This window comes from Podarcis tiliguerta (genome assembly GCF_965153285.1).
Source record: "Podarcis tiliguerta genome assembly, chromosome: 17".
In the NCBI taxonomy this organism is placed as follows: Eukaryota; Metazoa; Chordata; class Lepidosauria; order Squamata; family Lacertidae; genus Podarcis; species Podarcis tiliguerta.
The window spans coordinates 21114491-21134465 of NC_139550.1; the positions used below are offsets into that span (position 1 = coordinate 21114491).

The 19975-nt window shown below is 41.8% G+C and overlaps 2 protein-coding genes across 5 annotated transcripts in view; one reads left to right on the plus strand and one right to left on the minus strand.

Moving 5' to 3' along the window:
- ERMP1 (endoplasmic reticulum metallopeptidase 1) overlaps positions 1 to 16596 on the plus strand; it is a 46713-nt gene extending 30117 nt beyond the window's left edge. Inside the window, exons 9-16 of one of the 3 annotated variants that reach the window (XM_083419679.1) lie at positions 28 to 202; positions 3393 to 3583; positions 4886 to 5038; positions 6542 to 6744; positions 7625 to 7740; positions 9836 to 10002; positions 12716 to 12898; positions 16074 to 16596. In XM_083419679.1, coding sequence (XP_083275805.1) covers positions 28 to 202; positions 3393 to 3583; positions 4886 to 5038; positions 6542 to 6744; positions 7625 to 7740; positions 9836 to 10002; positions 12716 to 12880 — 1170 coding nt within the window. In that variant the 3' untranslated portion in view covers positions 12881 to 12898; positions 16074 to 16596. Of the gene's footprint in view, positions 1 to 27; positions 203 to 3392; positions 3584 to 4885; positions 5039 to 6541; positions 6745 to 7624; positions 7741 to 9835; positions 10003 to 12715 lie in introns of all 3 variants that reach the window. The other 2 variants (XM_083419680.1, XM_083419678.1) reach the window with 2 other exon arrangements.
- A 434-nt stretch (positions 16597 to 17030) lies between these two features.
- RIC1 (RIC1 homolog, RAB6A GEF complex partner 1) overlaps positions 17031 to 19975 on the minus strand; it is a 44132-nt gene continuing 41187 nt past the window's right edge. For both annotated transcript variants that reach the window (XM_083419442.1, XM_083419443.1), the window contains exon 26: positions 17031 to 19005. In XM_083419442.1, the coding sequence (XP_083275568.1) occupies positions 18717 to 19005 (289 nt within the window). In that variant the 3' untranslated portion in view covers positions 17031 to 18716. The remainder of the gene's footprint in view (positions 19006 to 19975) is intronic.

Below are 19975 nucleotides of genomic sequence, written 5' to 3' on the forward strand. Positions count from 1 at the left end.
TTCTGTCTGCTTGTTTTGTTTTCCCAGAATAGAAGCGAACAGTTCCTGGGAGAGCTCTTCTTTGATGTTCCAGTTGTTTTTTGGTCAGCTATGTTGGCTTTGCTTACTTACCTAGGACATTCCTCAGCATTTGTCAGTGCAATATGGATTGTGTTTCCGCTGCTCACAAAATTAATGACCTACAAGGAACTGAAAGAAAAAGGTATGGTGATGATACCTCTGAGACTTGCCTTTGAGAGTTCTTGTAAGGATTGCAAAAAGATAATATTCGCAAAGAACTTTAGGGTGTTCCTATATAAATTATTATGACTTTCTATGGCAGAAATTCTAGTGGAAATGTTCACAGCAGGGAATAGTAATAGTAATAATAATAATACCCCAGCCACTCTGGGTGGCTTCCAACACATACAAAAACAAAATACAGTGGTACCTCAGGTTACATACACTTCAGGTTACAGACTCCGCTAACCCAGAAATAGTGCTTCAGGTTAAGAACTTTGCTTCAGGATGAGAACTGAGATCGTGTGGCGGTAGCGGGAGGCCCCATTAGCTAAAGTGGTGCTTCAGGTTAAGAACAGTTTCAGGTTAAGAATGGACCTCCAGAACGAATTAAGTACTTAACCCAAGTTACCACTGTAAAACATCAAACATTAATAGCAACAATCTGATGCAATATAAAAAAGTCACAATAACTTTAAAATAAACAACATATCAAATAAAGCAATATTCAGTAATCCATTCAAATTACATGCATATTTACATGTTATATCCCCAGAAGCTTGGGGTGGCAGACTTCATTCTTCAAAACCCTACAATGTATTTTATACAATTGACTTTTTATTTCTATTCGTTGAATATCGTATTGTTGTTTTATTGCTATGACCAATGGCTGACGCAAATAAAGATTCGTTCATTCATTCTTCCCCTCTCCATGTGATCTTCACAACAACACTGTGTGTGGTAGGTTAGACTTCTAAAAGTTTTTCTCTGGCCCAAGGTCACCCTGTGAGTTTCATAAGCAGCTGGAGATTTGAGCCCCTGGCCAGGGTGCAAATGGAGAAGGAGACTTGCTTTTCTCCCCTCTCTCTCTCTCTCTCTCTCTCCCTCTCTTTTTGTTACTGTGGAAAATGTGAGGCAGCTGAGGGGTCTGAGGACCACCCACCTCAGTGGATCCCAGGCTCTCTGCCATAGCAGAGCTCCTCCACCTTGTAGACTCTTGCCTTCATGCCACCCTCTTGTCCCTACAGTGAAGTTGTAGACGGTAGATAGATGTCAATGAAGTTGTAGACAGGGTGCTGGCGTTTTGCGCATGTTTCGCACTGGCAGATAGCACGATAGTATATTTGCATCTTAAAAAACAGAGACATCACCTTGCCAACAAAGGTCCGTATAGTTAAAGCTATGGTTTTCCCAGTAGTGATGTATGAAAGTGAGAGCTGGACCATAAAGAAGGCTGATTGCCGAAGAATTGATGCTTTTGAATTATGGTGCTGGAGGAGACTCTTGAGAGTCCCATGGACTGCAAGAAGATCAAACCTATCCATTCTTAAGGAAATCAGCCCTGAGTGCTCACTGGAAGGACAGATCCTGAAGCTGAGGCTCCAATATTTTGCCCACCTCATGAGAAGAGAAGACTCCCTGGGAAAGACCCTGATGTTGGGAAAGATGGAGGGCACAAGGAGAAGGGGACGAGATGGTTGGACAGTGTTCGCGAAGCTGCCAGTGTGAGTTTGACCAAACTGCGGGAGGCAGTGGAAGACAGGAGTGCCTGGCGTGCTCTGGTCCATGGGGTCACGAAGAGTCGGACACGACTAAACGACTAAACAACAACAACAATATTGATAGCCAATCAGTCTCTTAAGCTTAAGCCAAGAAAGAGTATTCCCTATAAGACTGAATAACAATATATGTATCAAGACTTTGAGATTAGAAGCCCGGAAAACTACCTTGGGAGTGTGCTACCTGCAAGCCCCAGTAAAAGGGCCCCATCGGGGGTGAACAGCGGCATTTGATTACTTGGACTGCCGGGGCGAAACAGGTGCAAAACAGCACCCTGTCGTCTACAACTTCGCCTACAACTTCATTAACATCTACCTACAACTCCACTAGCATCTCTCGGTATTGTGAATAACATTGAGCTTACCTTTTGTTGGCATCTTCATGAACTTATCTAAAAGACTGAGTTAAGCATTTGAAAAATCTATTGAAACCAGACATTATAAGTTCATCTTAGGTTGGGTAGTTCGCAGGTCCCTGTGGCTTTGTTTAATGTTTTGTCTTTTTCTCAGAAGGTTGATAAAGAATATATAATTTACTATTCTGTGTACGGTGGTACCTCTGGTTACATACACTTCAGGTTACATACGCTTCAGGTTACAGACTCCGCTAACCCAGAAATAGTACCTTGGGTTAAGAACTTTGCTTCAGGGTGAGAACAGTAATCGAGTGGTGGTGGCGCGGCAGCAGTGGGAGGCCCCATTAGCTAAAGTGGTGCTTCAGGTTAAGAACAGTTTCAGGTTAAGAACGGACCTCTGGAACGAATTAAGTACGTAACCAGAGGTACCACTGTATCTTGATCGCCAACGTGTTGCATGGGATGCACAACCAATTATGCCGCCATCTTTGCAAAAGCTTCTGCTAGTGCAACCTGTTGTGCACACAGTTATCTGCAAATTCACTTAGGCAGACATAAGTAATTATGCCCAAACCTCACAATCTACTCCACAGATTCAGATACCCAAAGAGCTGGAGTTTGCCTGTTTCCTTACTTGGTGTTCTTCGCTGGCCGATGGCAGCCATTTTTGGACCAAAACCACGGAGAAGGGGGAGAGCAAGACTGGATGAATCAGAGAGCAGGAGAGATTGGACAGACCAGTCTTTCCTTCGTCTCTCTTGCTGGTTGGCTTCAGCCATTTTAGGAAGAAACCATGGCAGGAGGGGGAGGGATTCGTGGACTCGTTGGGCGATTGCTTGCTTAATGGACTATTTCCAGGGAACGCTTTGTGGGTGGATCTTTGTATATTTAATTTCATATTCATCATGCTTGCCTATGCTTGCACAGCAGCCCTGGTGTTAGTGGTGAAAGAACATTAATTTGAAGAAAGGTCTAGAATTCTATATAAAATAAATAACATTTTATTATTATTAAGACACAGTCTGACCCCCTCCTTTGGTAATCTTCACAGAATGGTTGTCCAATGGTTGCCATTAATTTGATTTTGAATTGATTTTAAAATGAATTGATTTTAGAATGCTGTGCTACTTTTATTGTTGTTAGCCGCTCTGAGCCCAGCTTCAGCTGGGGAGGGCAGGATATAAATAAAATTTTATTATTATTTTTATTATATTACCAGCTACTTCTTCTCTCCCCCCCTCCCCCTCTCTCAATGTAGGTGCCACAATGAAATTTCTAGCAGTTTACCTCCTGGGAATGTTTATTCCACATGTCTATTCGTTATACCTCAACTGGATTATATTTGAAATGTTAATTCCCATCTTGGGACGCAGTGGTTCAGAAATTCCACCCGATGTCGTCGTGGCTGCTTTTATCGTTTTGGTGACGATATTTCTGTCTTCCTACTTTGTAAGAATGCTTTCAGAAATACTTTGTGTTCTACAGATTCAGCTGATTCACAGTGCAGTCCTAGGCACGCTTTCTCGGAAGCAGGTCTCGTTATATTCATTGCTGCTTACTGCAGAGAAGCAGTGTATAGGGTCCCAGCATTAAGAACCTTTGATTTGTAGGTTAAACAAATGCTGTGACAATTCTTGTGTTTTCAAAAAAATAAAAATGCAAATACATGTGGCTTCTTTGCGCATGTGACCATGAATTTTCCGAGGCCATTTTTCTCAACATCTTTCTGTTTTAGGCTGTGAAACATGTATGGCCCGAGAGCTTGTGTGTGAATTGCAAATTGCCATGGACTGTGCTTCAATTAGCTGCTTTTTAAGTTTTCCCTCTTGCGAAATAGAGAAATTAACATGTCCACACACAAAAAAAAGTTAGCAGGTTGCTCACGTTCACGAATTTTGGTTTTTTCGGCGGCACACTGGGAGGTCAGCAAATCTGCTGTTTCTGCTGGAATAAATGCAAATTATGTAGATGAATTAGCGTAATGAATTGTGCCCATTAAGTTATGTGGAAGGGGAGGGAACCGTAACCCCAACTTGCAACCCCTGGAAATTCTGCACAGAACTCTTCTAGCATCTTAGATTTCACCAGTCATCGCCAATACTATCTTCACAACCCTTAAGGAGCAGGAACATTTTCTTATATTTTAACAAAAGCTGATATTTTCTGAATGTTTCTTTCTGCTCACTAGTAAATACCATGCTAGTTTGCTCCCTCCTGACCTTACTAAAGGAGGCCCTGGTTCAGATCTCTGCTTAAATATGATACTTTATAAGTCAGATATAGGCAGACCAGATTCCTTTTATTTTCTTTCTTCTGGAACCCCAAAGCCCACTGAATGGAACCAGGTTCCTAGCCTTAGAATTAAGAAACAGGAATGATTTCTGCACATGTGCCCAGTAGTTCATTTACAGTAGCACTCCTAGTTTTCCCCCAAGCTTTGTTCATTCGAGCGGCCTAATTTAGAGAGAAAAGCCTTTTTTTAAAAACAGTTGGGGGCTAATTTTTTTTCTAAATTGTCCAGAGATTTGCTGGTAGATCCCTTTCTCCCATCTGCCTGTCCCCTAAACCATGTGGTCCTTGTTAAATCACTGGCCCTCATCCTGATTTGCCACGCAGAGTTGTGTTTGGGAGAAGTCTCTGCGATTAAATAAACCTAAATTTCAAAAGCTTGCAGGTTCACTAGTTGGTTTTTCTGGATGTGTGTTTATAAATGAAGTATTCTTATCCTTGTTTTTTTCTCCTGTTCTTCAGCTTAAATTCGTCTACCTTGCCAAAAGTACAAAGATGTCAATAATAACGTTAGCAACTGTTTCTGCAATCATGTTCGTCCTGGTTTGCAGTGGAATCTTCTTCCCGTTCAGTTCAGATTTTGCAAACCCCAGACCAAAGCGAATCTTTCTTCAGGTAAGGAACCCTTTAATGCTGCAGAGGGCGTATCCATGCAGTTGTTAACGAAAGATGTGGTGAATGAGTGGAACTCAGCATGTCTCTGAAGCTGTTGGCTCATAATGCTCTGTGTAGCCACTGAAATGGATCAGAGATAAACACAGGAAACTTGGGATGATGCTGTGGTAGTGAAACACTTACCTTCCAACCCTTTAAATCTTTTATGTATTTATCATAGCCGTCCATGACTTTTTGTGCAGTTCTGCGTTTGAACTGCAGTAGTTTGAGTTTAGAAACTAACATTTGGTTCCGTTTGGGAACAAGTTGGAATTTCTTCCTTGATATATTCTTCAGAAGTTGATAAATGTACATTTATTTCTCATTAGAGTCTGAGTAAGTTCCCATTGATCCCCGAAGGGAAAGTATTTAATGACACTTCTCAGACTTAGGTTCTCATGACATCTAGTCTAGTACGATTCTTTGGAGCTATAGGTCAACCCTGAAGGTTGATTTGTATGTCTTAATTCAATCGTTGGAGTAATAATAATTGCTATTATTTATACCCCACCCCTCTGGCTGGGTTTCCCCAGCCAACTCTGGCCAGCTCCCAACAGAATATTATTATTAATAATATTAATAATATTATTATTATTAATAATAATAATAAAGTGCTAAAACATTAAACATTAAAAACTTCCCTAAACAGGGCTGCCTTCGGGTGTCTTCTAAAAGTCGGATAGTTGCTTATTTCCTTGACATCTGATGGGAGGGCGTTCCTCAGGGCGGGTGCCACTACCGAGAAGGCCCTCTGCCTGGTTCCCTGTAACCTCACTTCTCGCAGTGAGGGAACCGCCAGAAGGCCCTCGGAGTGATGGGGGTGGAGATGCTCCTTCAGACATACTGGGCCGAGGCCATTTAGGGCTTTAAAGGTCAGCACCAACACTTGGAATTGTGTTCGGAAATGTACCAGGAGCCAACGTAGGTCTTTCAGGACTGGTGTTATATGGTCTTGGCAGCCGTACCCAGTCACCAGTCTAGCTGCCTCATTCTGAGTTAGTTGTAGTTTCCGATATACCTACAGGGCTCTATAGTGTCTCTGGATAAACTCCAAAGACATTCTTAGCTGGCCACATTCAGACCCACAGAGAATTCTTGCAAAATATTTTGGACACCACCCAAGTTGGTAGTTGGTTTTCCCTTGAAGATGGAAAGTAAACTCTTGTCTCGCAAAATTGTTTCCTCTGTGGTACCACATGGGCTGTGTGCACACCATAAACGTACAGCACACAGCTTTCCCCAGAGAATCCTGGAAACGGTAGTTTACCCCACACAAGAGCTACAATTCCCAGAAACCTCAACAAACTACAGTTCCCAGGATTCTCGGGGGGAAGTCATGTGCTTTAACTGTATGGTGTGTGCAAATCCTTAAGGCTGGTCTTCGTGGATGGTCATAATAAGTCCGCTGAACAGATAACCCGGAATCAAAATTTTATGCTGAGCCTTTTTGGGTCACTTTTCCAGCACATGAGTCGAAGATTTCATAGCCTGGATGGGCAGTTGGCGAAAAGTGATTCTGGAATATGGATTAATGGGCTCGACTATGGCGGGATATCTCATATCACTCCTCATATACCTGAACTCAACGATTCCATTAGAACAAAATGCGAGGAAGGCGCACCTCTCTGTGGATTTCCCTGGATCCTTCCTGTGGACTATTTATTCAAGTTGGTAACATCGTCTCCTCAATGTACTATTTAGTGTTTTAATAAGACTGAGAGTAAATGTAATGCTTTTAAAAACAAACAGGCAGTGAACTGGTATTTAGGTTAGGTTTACAGTGGTCCCTTGGTTCTCAAACATAATCCGTTCTGGAAGTCAGTTCCAAAACCAAAGCGTTCCAAAACCAAGGCGTGCTTTCCCATAGAAAGTAATGCAAAATGGATTAATCCATAAGCTTTTAGGAAAACTTTGGATTTTTTAAAGTAGAATTCTTTTTTCTTTTGGGCATCTGCCAACCAAAACTTAGATTTATTGCAACATGTCCTGTTTTTATAAGTTTGTTTTTGTTCTTTTATATGATGAAGATAGTCATTTGGATTTACTTTATGTATGAGAGCCAGTGTGGTGTAGCGGTTAAGAGCGATAGACTCGTAATCTGGGGAACCGGGTTCGTGTCTCCGCTCCTCCACATGCAGCTGCTGGGTGACCTTGGGCTAGTCACACTTCTCTGAAGTCTCTCAGCCCCACTCACCTCACAGAGTGTTTGTTATGGGGGAGGAAGGGAAAGGAGATTGTTAGCCGCTTTGAGACTCCTTCAGGTAGTGATAAAGCGGGATATCAAATCCAAACTCCTCCTCCTCCTCCTCCTCCTCCTCCTCCTCCTCCTCTTCTTCTTCTTCTTCTTCTTCTATTATTATTTGTGGCTGGCTCTAAGGCCATAACTTTAGTTTTCAAACCTATCCATGTTTGACGCTGTGATATGACCAGTTGTGTTGCGCAGAGTCTTTAAGTTGGACAGATTCAATACCGAGCAGTCATTTAAAGTACTTCAGAATTGCTATTTTGGAGAGTCACATTAATCTTAAACGCAAACTTTCCTTGCAGGAAGAACTGGTATCTTCCTGCTCCAGCCATCACTCCCAAGAAACCAGCTCAATTTCAGCTTCTCTCCAAAGAGCGAACGCCGTCAGGTTCTACAAAGTTCACCTTTGAAATAACCGGTGAGTTGTGTGTGCCATTGTATATTTATTTGCTACTTATCGTTGGGGAGATGTTCCGGTTTCTGCAGGTGGCAATGCTAGTCTTAAAATACTCAGAGTATTTTAAGGGGACGCAGGTGGCGCTGTGGGTTAAAGCCTCAGCACCTAGGACTTGCCGATCGAAAGGTTGGCGGTTCGAATCCCCGTGGCGGGGTGCGCTCCCGTCGTTCGGTCCCAGCACCTGCCAACCTAGCAGTTCGAAAGCACCCTCAGGTGCAAGTAGATAAATAGGGACCGCTTACCAGCGGGAAGGTAAACGGCGTTCCGTGTGCTGCGCTGGCTCGCCAGATGCAGCTTGTCACGCTGGCCACGTGACCCGGAAGTGTCTGCGGACAGCGCTGGCTCCCGGCCTATAGAGTGAGATGAGCGCAGAACCCTAGAGTCTGGCAAGACTGGCCCGTATGGGCAGGGGTACCTTTACTTTTTAAGGCTGCTGACAAACAATTCCCTGTCACTGTCAGCCTGGATAGGTCAGTTGGTTAGAGCATGGTGCTGAAAACACAGAGGTTGCAGGTTTGGTCCCCATATGGACAGCTGCGTATTCCTGCATTGCAGGAAGTTGGGACTAGATGATCGATGATCATAACAGTCCCGTTTCCCAGATATAGGAAATATAGCATGCCATAGTTGCAATATACATGAGGGAGCTTCTGCCTCTAATAGGCTCTTGTCTATGAAAAGTTATGTCACAATAAATTAGTTGGTCCTTACAGTGCCACAAGACTTTGTCATCTCTGCAGCAAGCAACTAACTGGCTACCTTCTGGCGAGCTGTTTACATTTTTATGCTGCTTTTTAGGCCTTCAAAGCAGCTTGCAGACTAAAGGCAAATAAGCGATAAGAATGCGACAAGTACAAACAGAAGCTCAGTGCACAGCTTTCTATATAAATATAAATAAATATGTATATGTATGTTTCTATTAGGGTTTATAAAGAAGAATATAAAGATTGTTGTCAAATATCTTTTTTTGTCCAAACCCATACCGTTAAAGGCAAAAAAGAGAAAGAGAAGAAGAGGAAGAAAGGGGAAGAGTTAGGGGAAAAGGAATAGATTGAAAAGAGAGAGAGAAAAGTTAAGAAACTAAAGGACTTCTGATTCCTTGTCTGTCTACCATATATAAGCATTATTCACTTCAGCAACTGCAGTATAACACCTAATAAAGCCACTTTCTATAAATCATTATCTTCAATCTTTAAATCCAAACATCATTATTTCTTCTTCTTTTTCATGCAAAAAGTCTACGAGAGCTTTCCCATCTTTAGTAAACATTTGCAGTGACTTTTCTCTGATTAAACATGTCGATTTCGCCATCTCAACTAAGTCTGTTAGTTTTAACACCCGCTCTTCCATCGCTGGCAATAATGGGTCCTAACATCTTTGAATGCACAACTTTCTGAATAAAACACAGGCCCCACATACTCTACTGATTAACACTGGAGCACTTTTGGAAAGAGTTGGATGTGTGAATCCTAGACTCATACAACCAACCTTTCTAGTTGTCCTTTGGCTGAACGAACCAGTTTGTTGTACAGTGGTACCTCGGGTTAAGTAGTTAATTCATTCCGGAGGTCCGTTCTTAACCTGAAACTATTCTTAAACTGAAGCACCACTTTAGCTAATGGCGCCTCCCGCTGCCACCACACCACCGGAGCACGATTTCAGTTCTCATCCTGAAGCAAAGTTCTTAACCCGAGGTATTATTTCTGGGTTAGCGGAGTCTGTAACCTGAAGCGTATGTAACCTGAGGTACCACTGTATAGTCATGCGCTAAGTTTCATGGTGAATGAGTTCTTGCTGGGGAGCAGCTATTGAGTTCAAGTCTTATTTGTGGACTTCTCAAAGCATGTGGCAGGTCATTGTGGAAATTGAATGCTGGACTGGACTGACTTTTTGACCTGATCCAGCTTAGGTTTTTTTGCCTTAAAGCAAGCAGTAAGGGACATAAAGAAATTCAGGAGAAGAAAGAAATTCCCGATAGTTCTGGGTGCACCTGAAAAAGTTCCTGTGTTCTTCATTCTGCGCTAATGTAGAAATCTTTGTCTGCTGTCTACTTTAGGTCCAAGTCACATGTCAGTGTTTCTTCGGCCACATGAAGGCTCAACACTGTCCAGGTGGTCTCTGGGAGATGGAACTCCTGTAGCTAATACTGTAGGCAGAGATTATTTTATATATTATACACATGGACTCCAGGCCACGCCATGGCGCTTCTGGATAGAAATGAAGGTGAGGCTATATCAAAAACATGCAATCTTACTTCTTAGAACTCTGTTAAAATGATTTGCTTTTTCGGAACACAGTTTCCAATGGTTCATCTGTGTGTGTGTGTGTGTGTTTGTAAAGAAAATGCAGGCTTTTTATGCTGTACATTTTCGAACTCAGTTCCCTCCTTCCCCTTGGCTTGTAAGTCTACTCTTCTCCTTTGCACACATCCCAAAAGATTTGCTTCCAAATGTGTGTCATAGGCACAGCATCTATTTCAGGGATGGCTCACCCGTGGGTCATCTGTAGAGCTTTCTTCTGGCCCTCCTAAAACCCCTCTAAAATCATCATTAACACCCACTCGCCCACACCTGCCCATAGGGATGCCAGCTTGAGGAAAGGAACCCTTGCCCCCCCGGTTTGATCTCCTGTACACTGGGCCTCACTGTAAAATCCCAAGTTATGGCTCTTCTATTTCTTGTAACAAGTAGAGACGCTTTTCTTTCTTTTTCTTTCTTTTAAATTTTATTTATATTTTTCAAATACAGTGGTACCTTGGTTCTCAAATTTAACCCATTCCGGAAGTCCGTTCCAAAACCAAAGCGTTCCAAAACCAAGGCACGCTTTCCCATAGAAAGTAATGCAAAAGGGATTAATCCGTTCCAGACTTTTGAAGACAACCCCTAAGACAGCAGTTTAACATGACTTTTACTAACTGACGAGACCATTGATCCATAAAATGAAAGCGATAAACAATGTACTGCAGTCACACAATCCATCTGTAGCTGAAATGGGTTCCACATAGTCACAAAAAACGAAACAAAAAAAGCTGCAAAAACAAAAACCGCAAAATAAATAGCAAAGATGGACCTCAGCATAACACTGAGAATGGAAGTGTGGCGCTCAAATTGGAAGTGTAACACTCAAAACGGAGCATGTTCGGCTTCTGAAAAAAGTTCGCAGATCAGAACACTTACTTCCAGGTTTGCAGTGTTTGGGTTCCGAGTTGTTTGAATACCAAGGCATTTGAGAACCAGAGTACCACAGTATAACTGCTTTTACATTCATTTTGACATTTTAAAACTTGACTTCCTTCCCCCTTTCTGCAGCTCCTTAAATTTATTTTTACTATCTTCTGCATATCCAAATTAACTTGCTCATTTATTTATTTTCTTTATATATATTTTATACCCTTATATAGCTGCAGGTTATTACAATAATCCTGCCAGTGTTTTTATCTGTTTACAATTTATCCGTAAATATTCAATAAATAATTTCCATTCTTTTATAAAGTTTGTTATCTGAATTTCTTATTCTTCCAGTAAGTTTTGCCATTTCTGCATATTCCATAACTTTTCGTATCCATTCTCCCTTTGCTGGGGCTTCTTCTTCTTTCCATTTCTGGGCAAGTAACATTCTTGCCGCTGTAGTCGCATACATAAATAAATTTCTATATAATTTAGGTAGTTCTATCCCTATAATTCCCATACTTGTGCTTTTCATACCTCTAGCACAATCTGTGTAGTTATAGCTGTTTTGTCCCTCATTTATTAACCTGTTTTTGTTTGTTTGTTTTTTTACTTCTTTTAATTTTCTACCTAGTCTGATATTTAATAGGGAGAAAATTCCTTCTGTATCCCTGCATGACATAGAATGGCTTCTGTATAGGCTGTTTCTTCATACTGGATTCCCTTTTTAGCCAGCAGCAAAAAGGCACATCTGCTGTATATCAGAGGGTGCCTTTGGAAACTTAAGCCCATCCTAGAATGTGCATGTGATTACAAGCCTACTGTTTCTAATTGTCTTAAAAGGTCAAACCCACAATTTTCCTATGAACCAACATTTCTAGTTTTGCTTTTTCTGAGCCTTTTAAAAAAATGAGCACAGATTGCTCCATCTCCATATAACTTGTTTGCTGGATATGCTGCGTAGCTCCCATTTCAGTATGCTTCCTCATAACGTGTGTCATAGTTGTCAAATTGGTTTCAGTATCATTTGTGAGCTTTCAGCCTGCTAAATACCATTTTCCCTACTTTGTAGTCTCTGTGAAGAGCACACAAGCTTCTGTCCTGTTTGCAGGTCCCGGGTCTTCTGGGTCTGACACCCTTCGCCACCTATACCGTATTTTTCGCTCTACAAGACGCACTTTGCTCCTCCTAAAAAGTAAGGGGAAATGTGTGTGCGTCTTTTGGAGCGAATGCAAGCTGCGCAGCTATCCCAGAAGCCAGAAGAGCAAGAGGGATCGGTGCGCACAGATCCCTCTTGCTGTTCTGGCTTCTGGGATAGCCACGTGAAGCCTCTTTAGGGCAACGGGAGGAACGCTCCCCCTGCCCTGAAAAGGCTTGGCACGGCTATCCCAGAAGCCAGAACACCAAGAGGGATTGCTGCTTTCGCTGCAGTGATCCCTCTTGCTGTTCTGACTTCGGCTGGAGAGGCGCTGCACAGCTTTCCCTCTCTGCGCAGCGCCCCTTCAGCAAAGCGGGAGGAGAAACGGAGCCCCTTCCATTTCTCCTCCCGCTTTGCTGGAGAAGCGCTGTGCAGAGAGGGAGAGAACTTTTTTTTCTTGTTCTCCTCCTCTAAAACTAGGTGCGTCTTATGGTCCGGTGCGTCTTATAGAGTGAAAAATACAGTAATTGTGCAATGATAATAAGGGACTTAGAAGTTTCTAGAAATCATGTTTAGCATGACAGTGATCAAATCTTTGCTTAATCTGGCTTTGCCTTGGCTGTTTTTTCAGGCTTCTGAAGAGCCCACTAAAGGAATGGTCACCCTTTCTGTGGTTTCGCAGTATTTATTTGAAGAAGATCACAACTCTCCTCAGTTGCAGGCCTTAGCTGAAAGATTTCCCAACTGGACTTTTACCTCAGGCTGGGTCTCCACCTATGATCAATTTATCTTTTAACCCAGAGATAACACAAAGGTAAATTGTTTCCCATGCATTGGATGCAGCTTTCGCTCATAAGGAGTTGGGAAGGATGAGTATTGTTGACAAAAAATACTGTGTAAAATACTTCAGCCACAAAGGTATTTCTATGGCAGCTTGAATACCTAAAAGGGGGTGGGGGCATGGGGAGAGAGAAGGAAACCTTTGTGGTTTTTATGCAAAATATCACCTACTTGAAAGCTGCCTTTTAGGAAGTGGTTTTAGAGTTGCCGTCCTGGGCATCTTGCAATAAAAAGGGGCTTTGCGCAGGCATTCCAAGCACAATGTAAAACACTCCGCAGGCTTTAAACAACCCGAGTTCTGCCTTCCAGTAGTATTTTGATTCGTTGTGTTCTTAATCAGCTAAAGTAAGGCTTTGGGTTGGAGACTTTTAAGACTGTACATCATGGAAGATAAAAGAAGCGCCAGTAATCGTTACAGTTCCAAAATATTGATGCCCATTTAGAACACCGTCTGTAATCAAAGCTCTTTAAATTCTTAACCACAGAGACCTTGGCGATTGCTAATTCTTGCCTGCTCTGATTTTACAGTTTTTCTTTCTAAAAACTTCTGTATGTCCCTTTTGGGGCATTGTACTGATGCTCGACTGCAGTGTGTTTGAGTATGCGCTCACTTTTCTATGGGGATCAAGTGGAATGAAGGCCAGGCTGTATCGGATGCAAGCGCACAGTGCTATTGTCTCTTTGGACTTCTTAGCACTGAGCTAGCCACTTTCGCCTTTTGTATGCAGATGTCATATATGTGTGTTGGGTTTTCATTCTTGGCAATACCAACTATTCAGCAGTTGCTAAAATTGTCAATGGTCAGTTCCTATTCTTTAGTTGCTTTCTTGCAAGTTAGTAGAAACTACACATTTCCACTGTGTTATTAGAAGTTTGCAGGAAACCAAGTTGCACGTGCTTAAAATGTGCTCCTTTAAAATATGTTGCAATGAGGAAACTCTGTTCAGAGAGATTTTGAACACAGTATGCTCATCTGTAATTCCTTCCACTTAAGATTACATTGCTCTACCCTGTTTCTATCAAACTCAATGGGACTTGCTTTTGAATAGGTACGTGTAGCATTAATGCTATTCATGTTTGGGATTTTGCTGTTAATGACTTCAGCTTCCAAAGCCCAAATATTTTAGTGCATCGGGGGAAAGGAAACATGTTCCAAAAGGAAACATGTTGGGAAGAATTTGCCTAGGAGGAGGCTGAAAGCAGCCCGCCATAAATTAGAAGCCATTTGCAGGTGAAATAAGCAAAACATGAAGTGATATAAAAAAGAAAATTATTTGTTTCAGATCCACACAGTAATAACTTCGGACAGAAGGTTCAGGTCCCATCAAACAGTTTTTTGGGTGCAGGGTTTTAGTCAGATCATAGAAAGCACTTCCAGTGGCAACCAATATAAAACCCTTTCCCCTTCCTACCTCTTCTGCTTCATATGCATAGTGAAGGAAGGGGAAAAAATGATATTTTCATCAAAACATAGGCTGGACAGTCTCTCTGCTGGAGGACATGTAAAAGTGGCATATGACAGAATGTTCAGAGAACTTAATTGTATAAAATACTGCTCTTATTCTCTAGAGCAGGTGTCCCCAAACTTGGCCCTCCAGATGTTTTGGGACTACAATCCCCATCATCCCTGACCACTGGTCGTGTTAGCTAGGGACGATGGGAGTTGTAGTCCCAAAACATCTGGAGGTATGGGTTTGGGGATGCCTGCTCTAGAGAGTATGGGAAGAAAATCAGTGCTGTGGGCAGAAAACTTCCATTTCCCAGTTAAGCTATAGTAGGAAGCTGTAAGGCAATGTTATCCCTTTGAACTCCTCAAGACTCAGGTTTGTGGTGCTGCTGCCAAGATGCCAAATCTCAAAGCGTACAAAGCATGCACCTGTAGCAGCTTTCACACAGGTGGGGTAGGAACAAAACCATATGCAAAGGCCAAGACCAAGCTTACTGCAATTCTACGGTGAAGTAAGTTCCGTTTAAGTGAGCTACCACCCAGTAAAAATAATTAGATCAGGATGCTATTTGAAATCCCTGGTTCTTCAGCTTTACTGTCCAAATATTTTTTGATTTTTTCCATTCAGATGACTTCTCAACATTTCCATTTGCCTCATTTTTTTTAATGCCAGTAATCCTGCATTGCGTTAATATTACCTTATTAACGTCTTGGAAAATGTTGCATAATTATAATTTGAACGTGAAGGTCAACGCCAGCCTAATGCCTGCGTGCCACTGAAACTAGCAGCTGTGCATTTAGCTTCTCCTTTGCTCTCTGCAGCCTCTTGTATAACTTGTCTCATGACATTGTGGGCTGCATTTTCCTCTCTCCATTTTAAATCGCTGAATGGTGATTGGAAGGAAATTGAGAATCCCGTGATATCAGAACACAAGGCGTGTTATACTCCCCGTTACAAAGGGGTGGGGAATCTAAATATTTGGCTGCTCTATTGTGAGAAATGTTTAGTGGAATGCATCAGCTGGTCCTAAGTAACAGCACTGCTTTGTACTTAGAACTCAAATATTTCAAGCAAAGTCCAACAAATTGCCTATATTATTACTGTCTTAATTGTTGTAGCTACAAACCTGCATTAATATGTTACATTAAAAAGTGCACAAACTCTTTGCACTAAAAACTGGTTTTGCATGTAGTATTTTCCATTCATAAAAAAAAACTACTCGCGGAAGTATAGTGTTTATCTGTCCTAAATCTCTTGCGGATCTTAATGTACTGCATCTTAATGTACTGCTTTTGCAACATGCGTTTAAAATCTCAGTGCACCTTTTGCACATAGTGTGTGTTCTCCAATAAACCAAGATTGGAGAAATTCAGAACTCACCAAGCCTTCCCCCCAACTGATTTACATTGTGCCTCAAAACTTACATAATGGTTTGAAAATGACTCTGCATGATGTAAATATGGAGTAATGAAAAATACCTACATGTCTCAGAGCATGCTTAGGAACATCAGGGCAAGTAATAACTATTTTGTTCCTTGAAAGAAAAACTTTGCCTAACTCAGGTTGTATATTTTATTAAGTAGCAGAATGAAATAGTGGGATGCCTTTTTTGTGAACTCCTGCCTTTTTTAAAAAAGTACTTAACTGTTCAGCACATGAATTTTCTTGTTGATCATTCTATCTTGTCTTCCCTTGTTCTAGCATTGCACTGAAATCCCCAGTATGGCATTCTTCAGCTTAAAAGTTCTCAAGGATAAATTGAGTGTGTGTGGAACAAAAATCCTGCAGTTATTGCTCCTTGCTAGCCTAACTATGGGCCTGGTTTTTGTCATATACATTACAATATAGCTGATGAGTTGTTAAATGTGTGCTTGGGTGTACCACTTCAGACTGCATTTATGGAGCTCATAGGACTGTTGTATTCTACCGCCCCAGAAACACTCCTCTTTGGAGAGGGTGCCTGCCAGGGAGATTGGTCCTAGCTTTGCCTTTTTCCAGCTGTGCTAATCTTCCACGCAAGAATCCTCTCTTTTCTTTTCTTTAAAGGAAGCAATCTATCTATGAGCCCCTCACCTGCTGCCTAAAGCGGTACATATATGCTTGCCTTTGTCTTCTGTTTGAGAACCAGGCCCTGGTTACAGATGTTGGAAGAAACACACAAGAGCTCAGAGAATGGAATGTATGTAAAAGATAACCAATGCTAAATAAATTGATTTTATGAAAAGGTTTTGTTTTCTGGTCTAATCTGTTTAGGTGCTGTCAAGGGTGGGTATAGCCAGTAGATTTGTTCTTAGGTTTTCTTCCCAGTTTCAGGGGAAGGAGAAGGGAAAAGACGCCTTGCATTAGCATAAGTCATTACACAGGATTCTAGTAGCATGACCTTGCCAAGACACGCTAGTCTTGAGGTCAGTGGTATAAACAGCAGGGAGCAAACAGAAACCTGGGCGAAGCGTTGAGCAAAATTAAAGGTAAATTAAAGGTGAAACCCTGGAGGGGATGGGTTGGCACAGTACTCATCAGCATGCCTCTTAATGCAAGAGGCTTTAGTGACATAAACAGATTAAATATTTCTACCTGGAAAAAATAAAAGCAGATGCTTATTCCCTTAATGTTACACAATGCAGCATGTCAAACTAACAAGAAGTATGGATTGTTACCTCATTTCCACCCTTCGTCATTTATTTGAAAGTTATTGCACATGTACCAGTACTAATGGCAAAGTCTAAGCAACAGTAATAAAACTTGTCTAGTTACATTTATCCATTAAAAGACAATTTGACCTTGTCCCCTGGAAAAATATACAAAGTTATAATCTGTATTTCTATGCTCCTTCTGAATGTTCAGAACACATTACCAGTTCAGAATTCATATAGAGAAATGTATGAACAAACTGAGGTTGTGGCAGACAGTGATGCTTCTGCATAATAAAATGGTTTTGGTCCATATCAGTATTCATTATACCCCACATTATAAAAATAAGTGTTAGTTTTTGTATAAAAAGTAGAAGTGTTGCATTTCTCTTTTTTCCCCTGTAACCCCAATTGCACAGTAGAAACCAACCAATGCCTAAATTTTAATACTGTTACAGGTATTTAATATTATACATATTGGGGGCAGCAGATAAGGGGGAAAAATAAGTACCTCAAAGCAACCATGAGCCTCTGCTGCAGCCAGCTTCTCTTAACATTGTTGTATGAAAGTTAAAATAAACATTTGCAATTAGTTACAAGTATATGCATTATAAAATATTTGCAAGGTGGTAGTTTAAGTATATACACTGTACATTGTCACTAGCCAGCCTTAAGAGCAATAAGGTGGTTCTATTTACATAAAACTAGTCTTGAGAGAGAAAATGTACAAGTGAAATAAATAAGAACCTTCCGTTATTTGTTTAAAATCTGCTTAGGATACATCCGAATAGGTCCGGAAACAAAACGATGTCCCTAGCAACTGTTTCTACTGCCGTGGAAGAGTTCGGTGAAGGTCTTGTTGCATCCTGATGGAAGTGCAACTATGCTTCAATTTTCCTGGAATTAAAGGTCAAAGCATGCAAGACAGAGAGGGCTCGGCTCCCCTTCACTGCAATACAAGCACCAGAAGCATCAACAGAATATACAGGAATATTCACAAAACATACAATGTATTTTACAATTATTTAATATAAAAAGTCTAGTGATATCAAACAGCATAATCTATAAAACAGACAGAGCCTAGCTCCATCAAGCCATCGTTTCCGGCAATCAAGCTAAGCAGAACATACGAAGTTGTTATCCTAGTTAGCTTCATTGTTGATTTTTTAAAAGTTTGGGTTCAAAAACCAGGCAAGCTGAACATTATAGACACACACTCCTCTTAAATATTGTCTCGTTTTCCAGAGGGGACCAGTTTAATTTAAAACCTCCGGATATTAGGCTGCATTCTTCTTGCATCCCAAAGGAACTCAACTTGTGCACTGATATATATGTCCTTCTGCATGATCAGTTATCCAAAACAACAGGAAAATATTTGAGGACAAGAGGGGGGGGCAGGGCGGAAAAAACCAAGATCTCCAAAATAAAATTATCTTGGTATGAAAACTACAAATACGATATTCTTGCTTTCCACATAGCCAAGTTTATAGATGAAAGAGCCAAGACTGCTTACTAGGAAGTTTTCACAGATTTAAGAAGGTTCTCTAGTTAATGCATTTTTAAAAAAACACACCAAAAAAGCATTAAAAAAAAAAGAAAAGTTTAACTGTTGAAGGCTTTGATTACTTTCCCCCCCAAAAGCAATGTTCTTAAATGCCATTACTATGATGCTGTGCTCTTATTCATATGATCAGCCAAAAGTTTTCAGGCAGTGTTAGGACACAGTGCAGTCATAACTGCCTTCTGGGAGTGGGTCCTCCTCTTCCTCCTCTCCAATCATGTCCTCATCGTGCCGCGTCATGGTGCTACTGCCAGGGTCAGTTTGAGGACTGGCACTGTGGCCAGCTGAACTTCTGTTTTCTTCTGCCCTCGGGCTGGCTTGTTCTGCTGCTCTCGAGAGGTTTGCGGGCTGAAAGGCCTCCTGCTGCACTTGTTCCTCTGCTATCTCGCTCAGTTTCTGGAGCTGGGGCTTGAGGACGGTTAAAAATGGCTTGTACCCAAGGCTAAAGAACATAAAAGAGAAAGGTCGTTCCAGTTAATTATCTTAAAACTCCTAATTTGGGCTTTGACCTTCTCCTGGTCATTAAAGCTCAGAACATGATGTACCTCGCACTAAACGTACTCAAAACATTTTGCTCATAAATTAATGGCTGCGGAAAGACTTTTAACAGTAAAAGCCTGTATTTACTCATATGGTGTCCCAAGTTTCCCTTATTACCCTGAAGGTGCTCCCACCATATCCCAAGTCACTGTGATTTGAGATATACCATATTTTTCGCTCTATAGGACACACTTTTTCCCTTCCAAAAATTAAGGGGAAATGTGTGTGCGTCCTATGGAGCGAATGCAGGCTCCTTGGCTTCAGCGATAGCAATGCAAAGCCTCCGAAGCGCAGAGGGAGCGCTCCCTCCGTGCTCCAGAGGCTTCGCGTTGCTTTCGCTGAAGCCTGGAGAGCAAGAGGGGTCGGTGCGCACCGACCCCTCTCGCTCTCCAGGCTTCAGGGATAGCCGCCTGAAGCCTTTGGAGCACAGTGGGAACTCGCGCTGCACTCCGAAGGCTTCGGGTTCCTTTTGCTGAAGCCGGGAGAGCAAGACTCTCCTGGCTTCAGCAGAGAGGGAGAGCTGCGCAGCGCCCCTTCAGCCAAGCAGAAGGAGAAATGGAAGGGGTTCCGTTTCTCCTGCCGCTTCTCTGAAGGGGTGCTGAGCAGAGAGGGAGAGAATTTTTTTTCCTGTTCTCCCCCTCCTATGGTCCGGTGCGTCCTATGGTCCAGTGCGTCCTATAGAGCGAAAAATACGGTACATGCATACCCTGCTTGTTCTATGGATAGATACAACCTGTTTTCACACTACTGTTTAGTTTTTAATATCATGCCGTTTATATCATGCCTATTATTGAGGTCACTGAACAGTTCCTGGTTGAGACAGGTCCAACATTAAAAATTCATCCTTTAATCACCAGTGTACTTCAATGCTA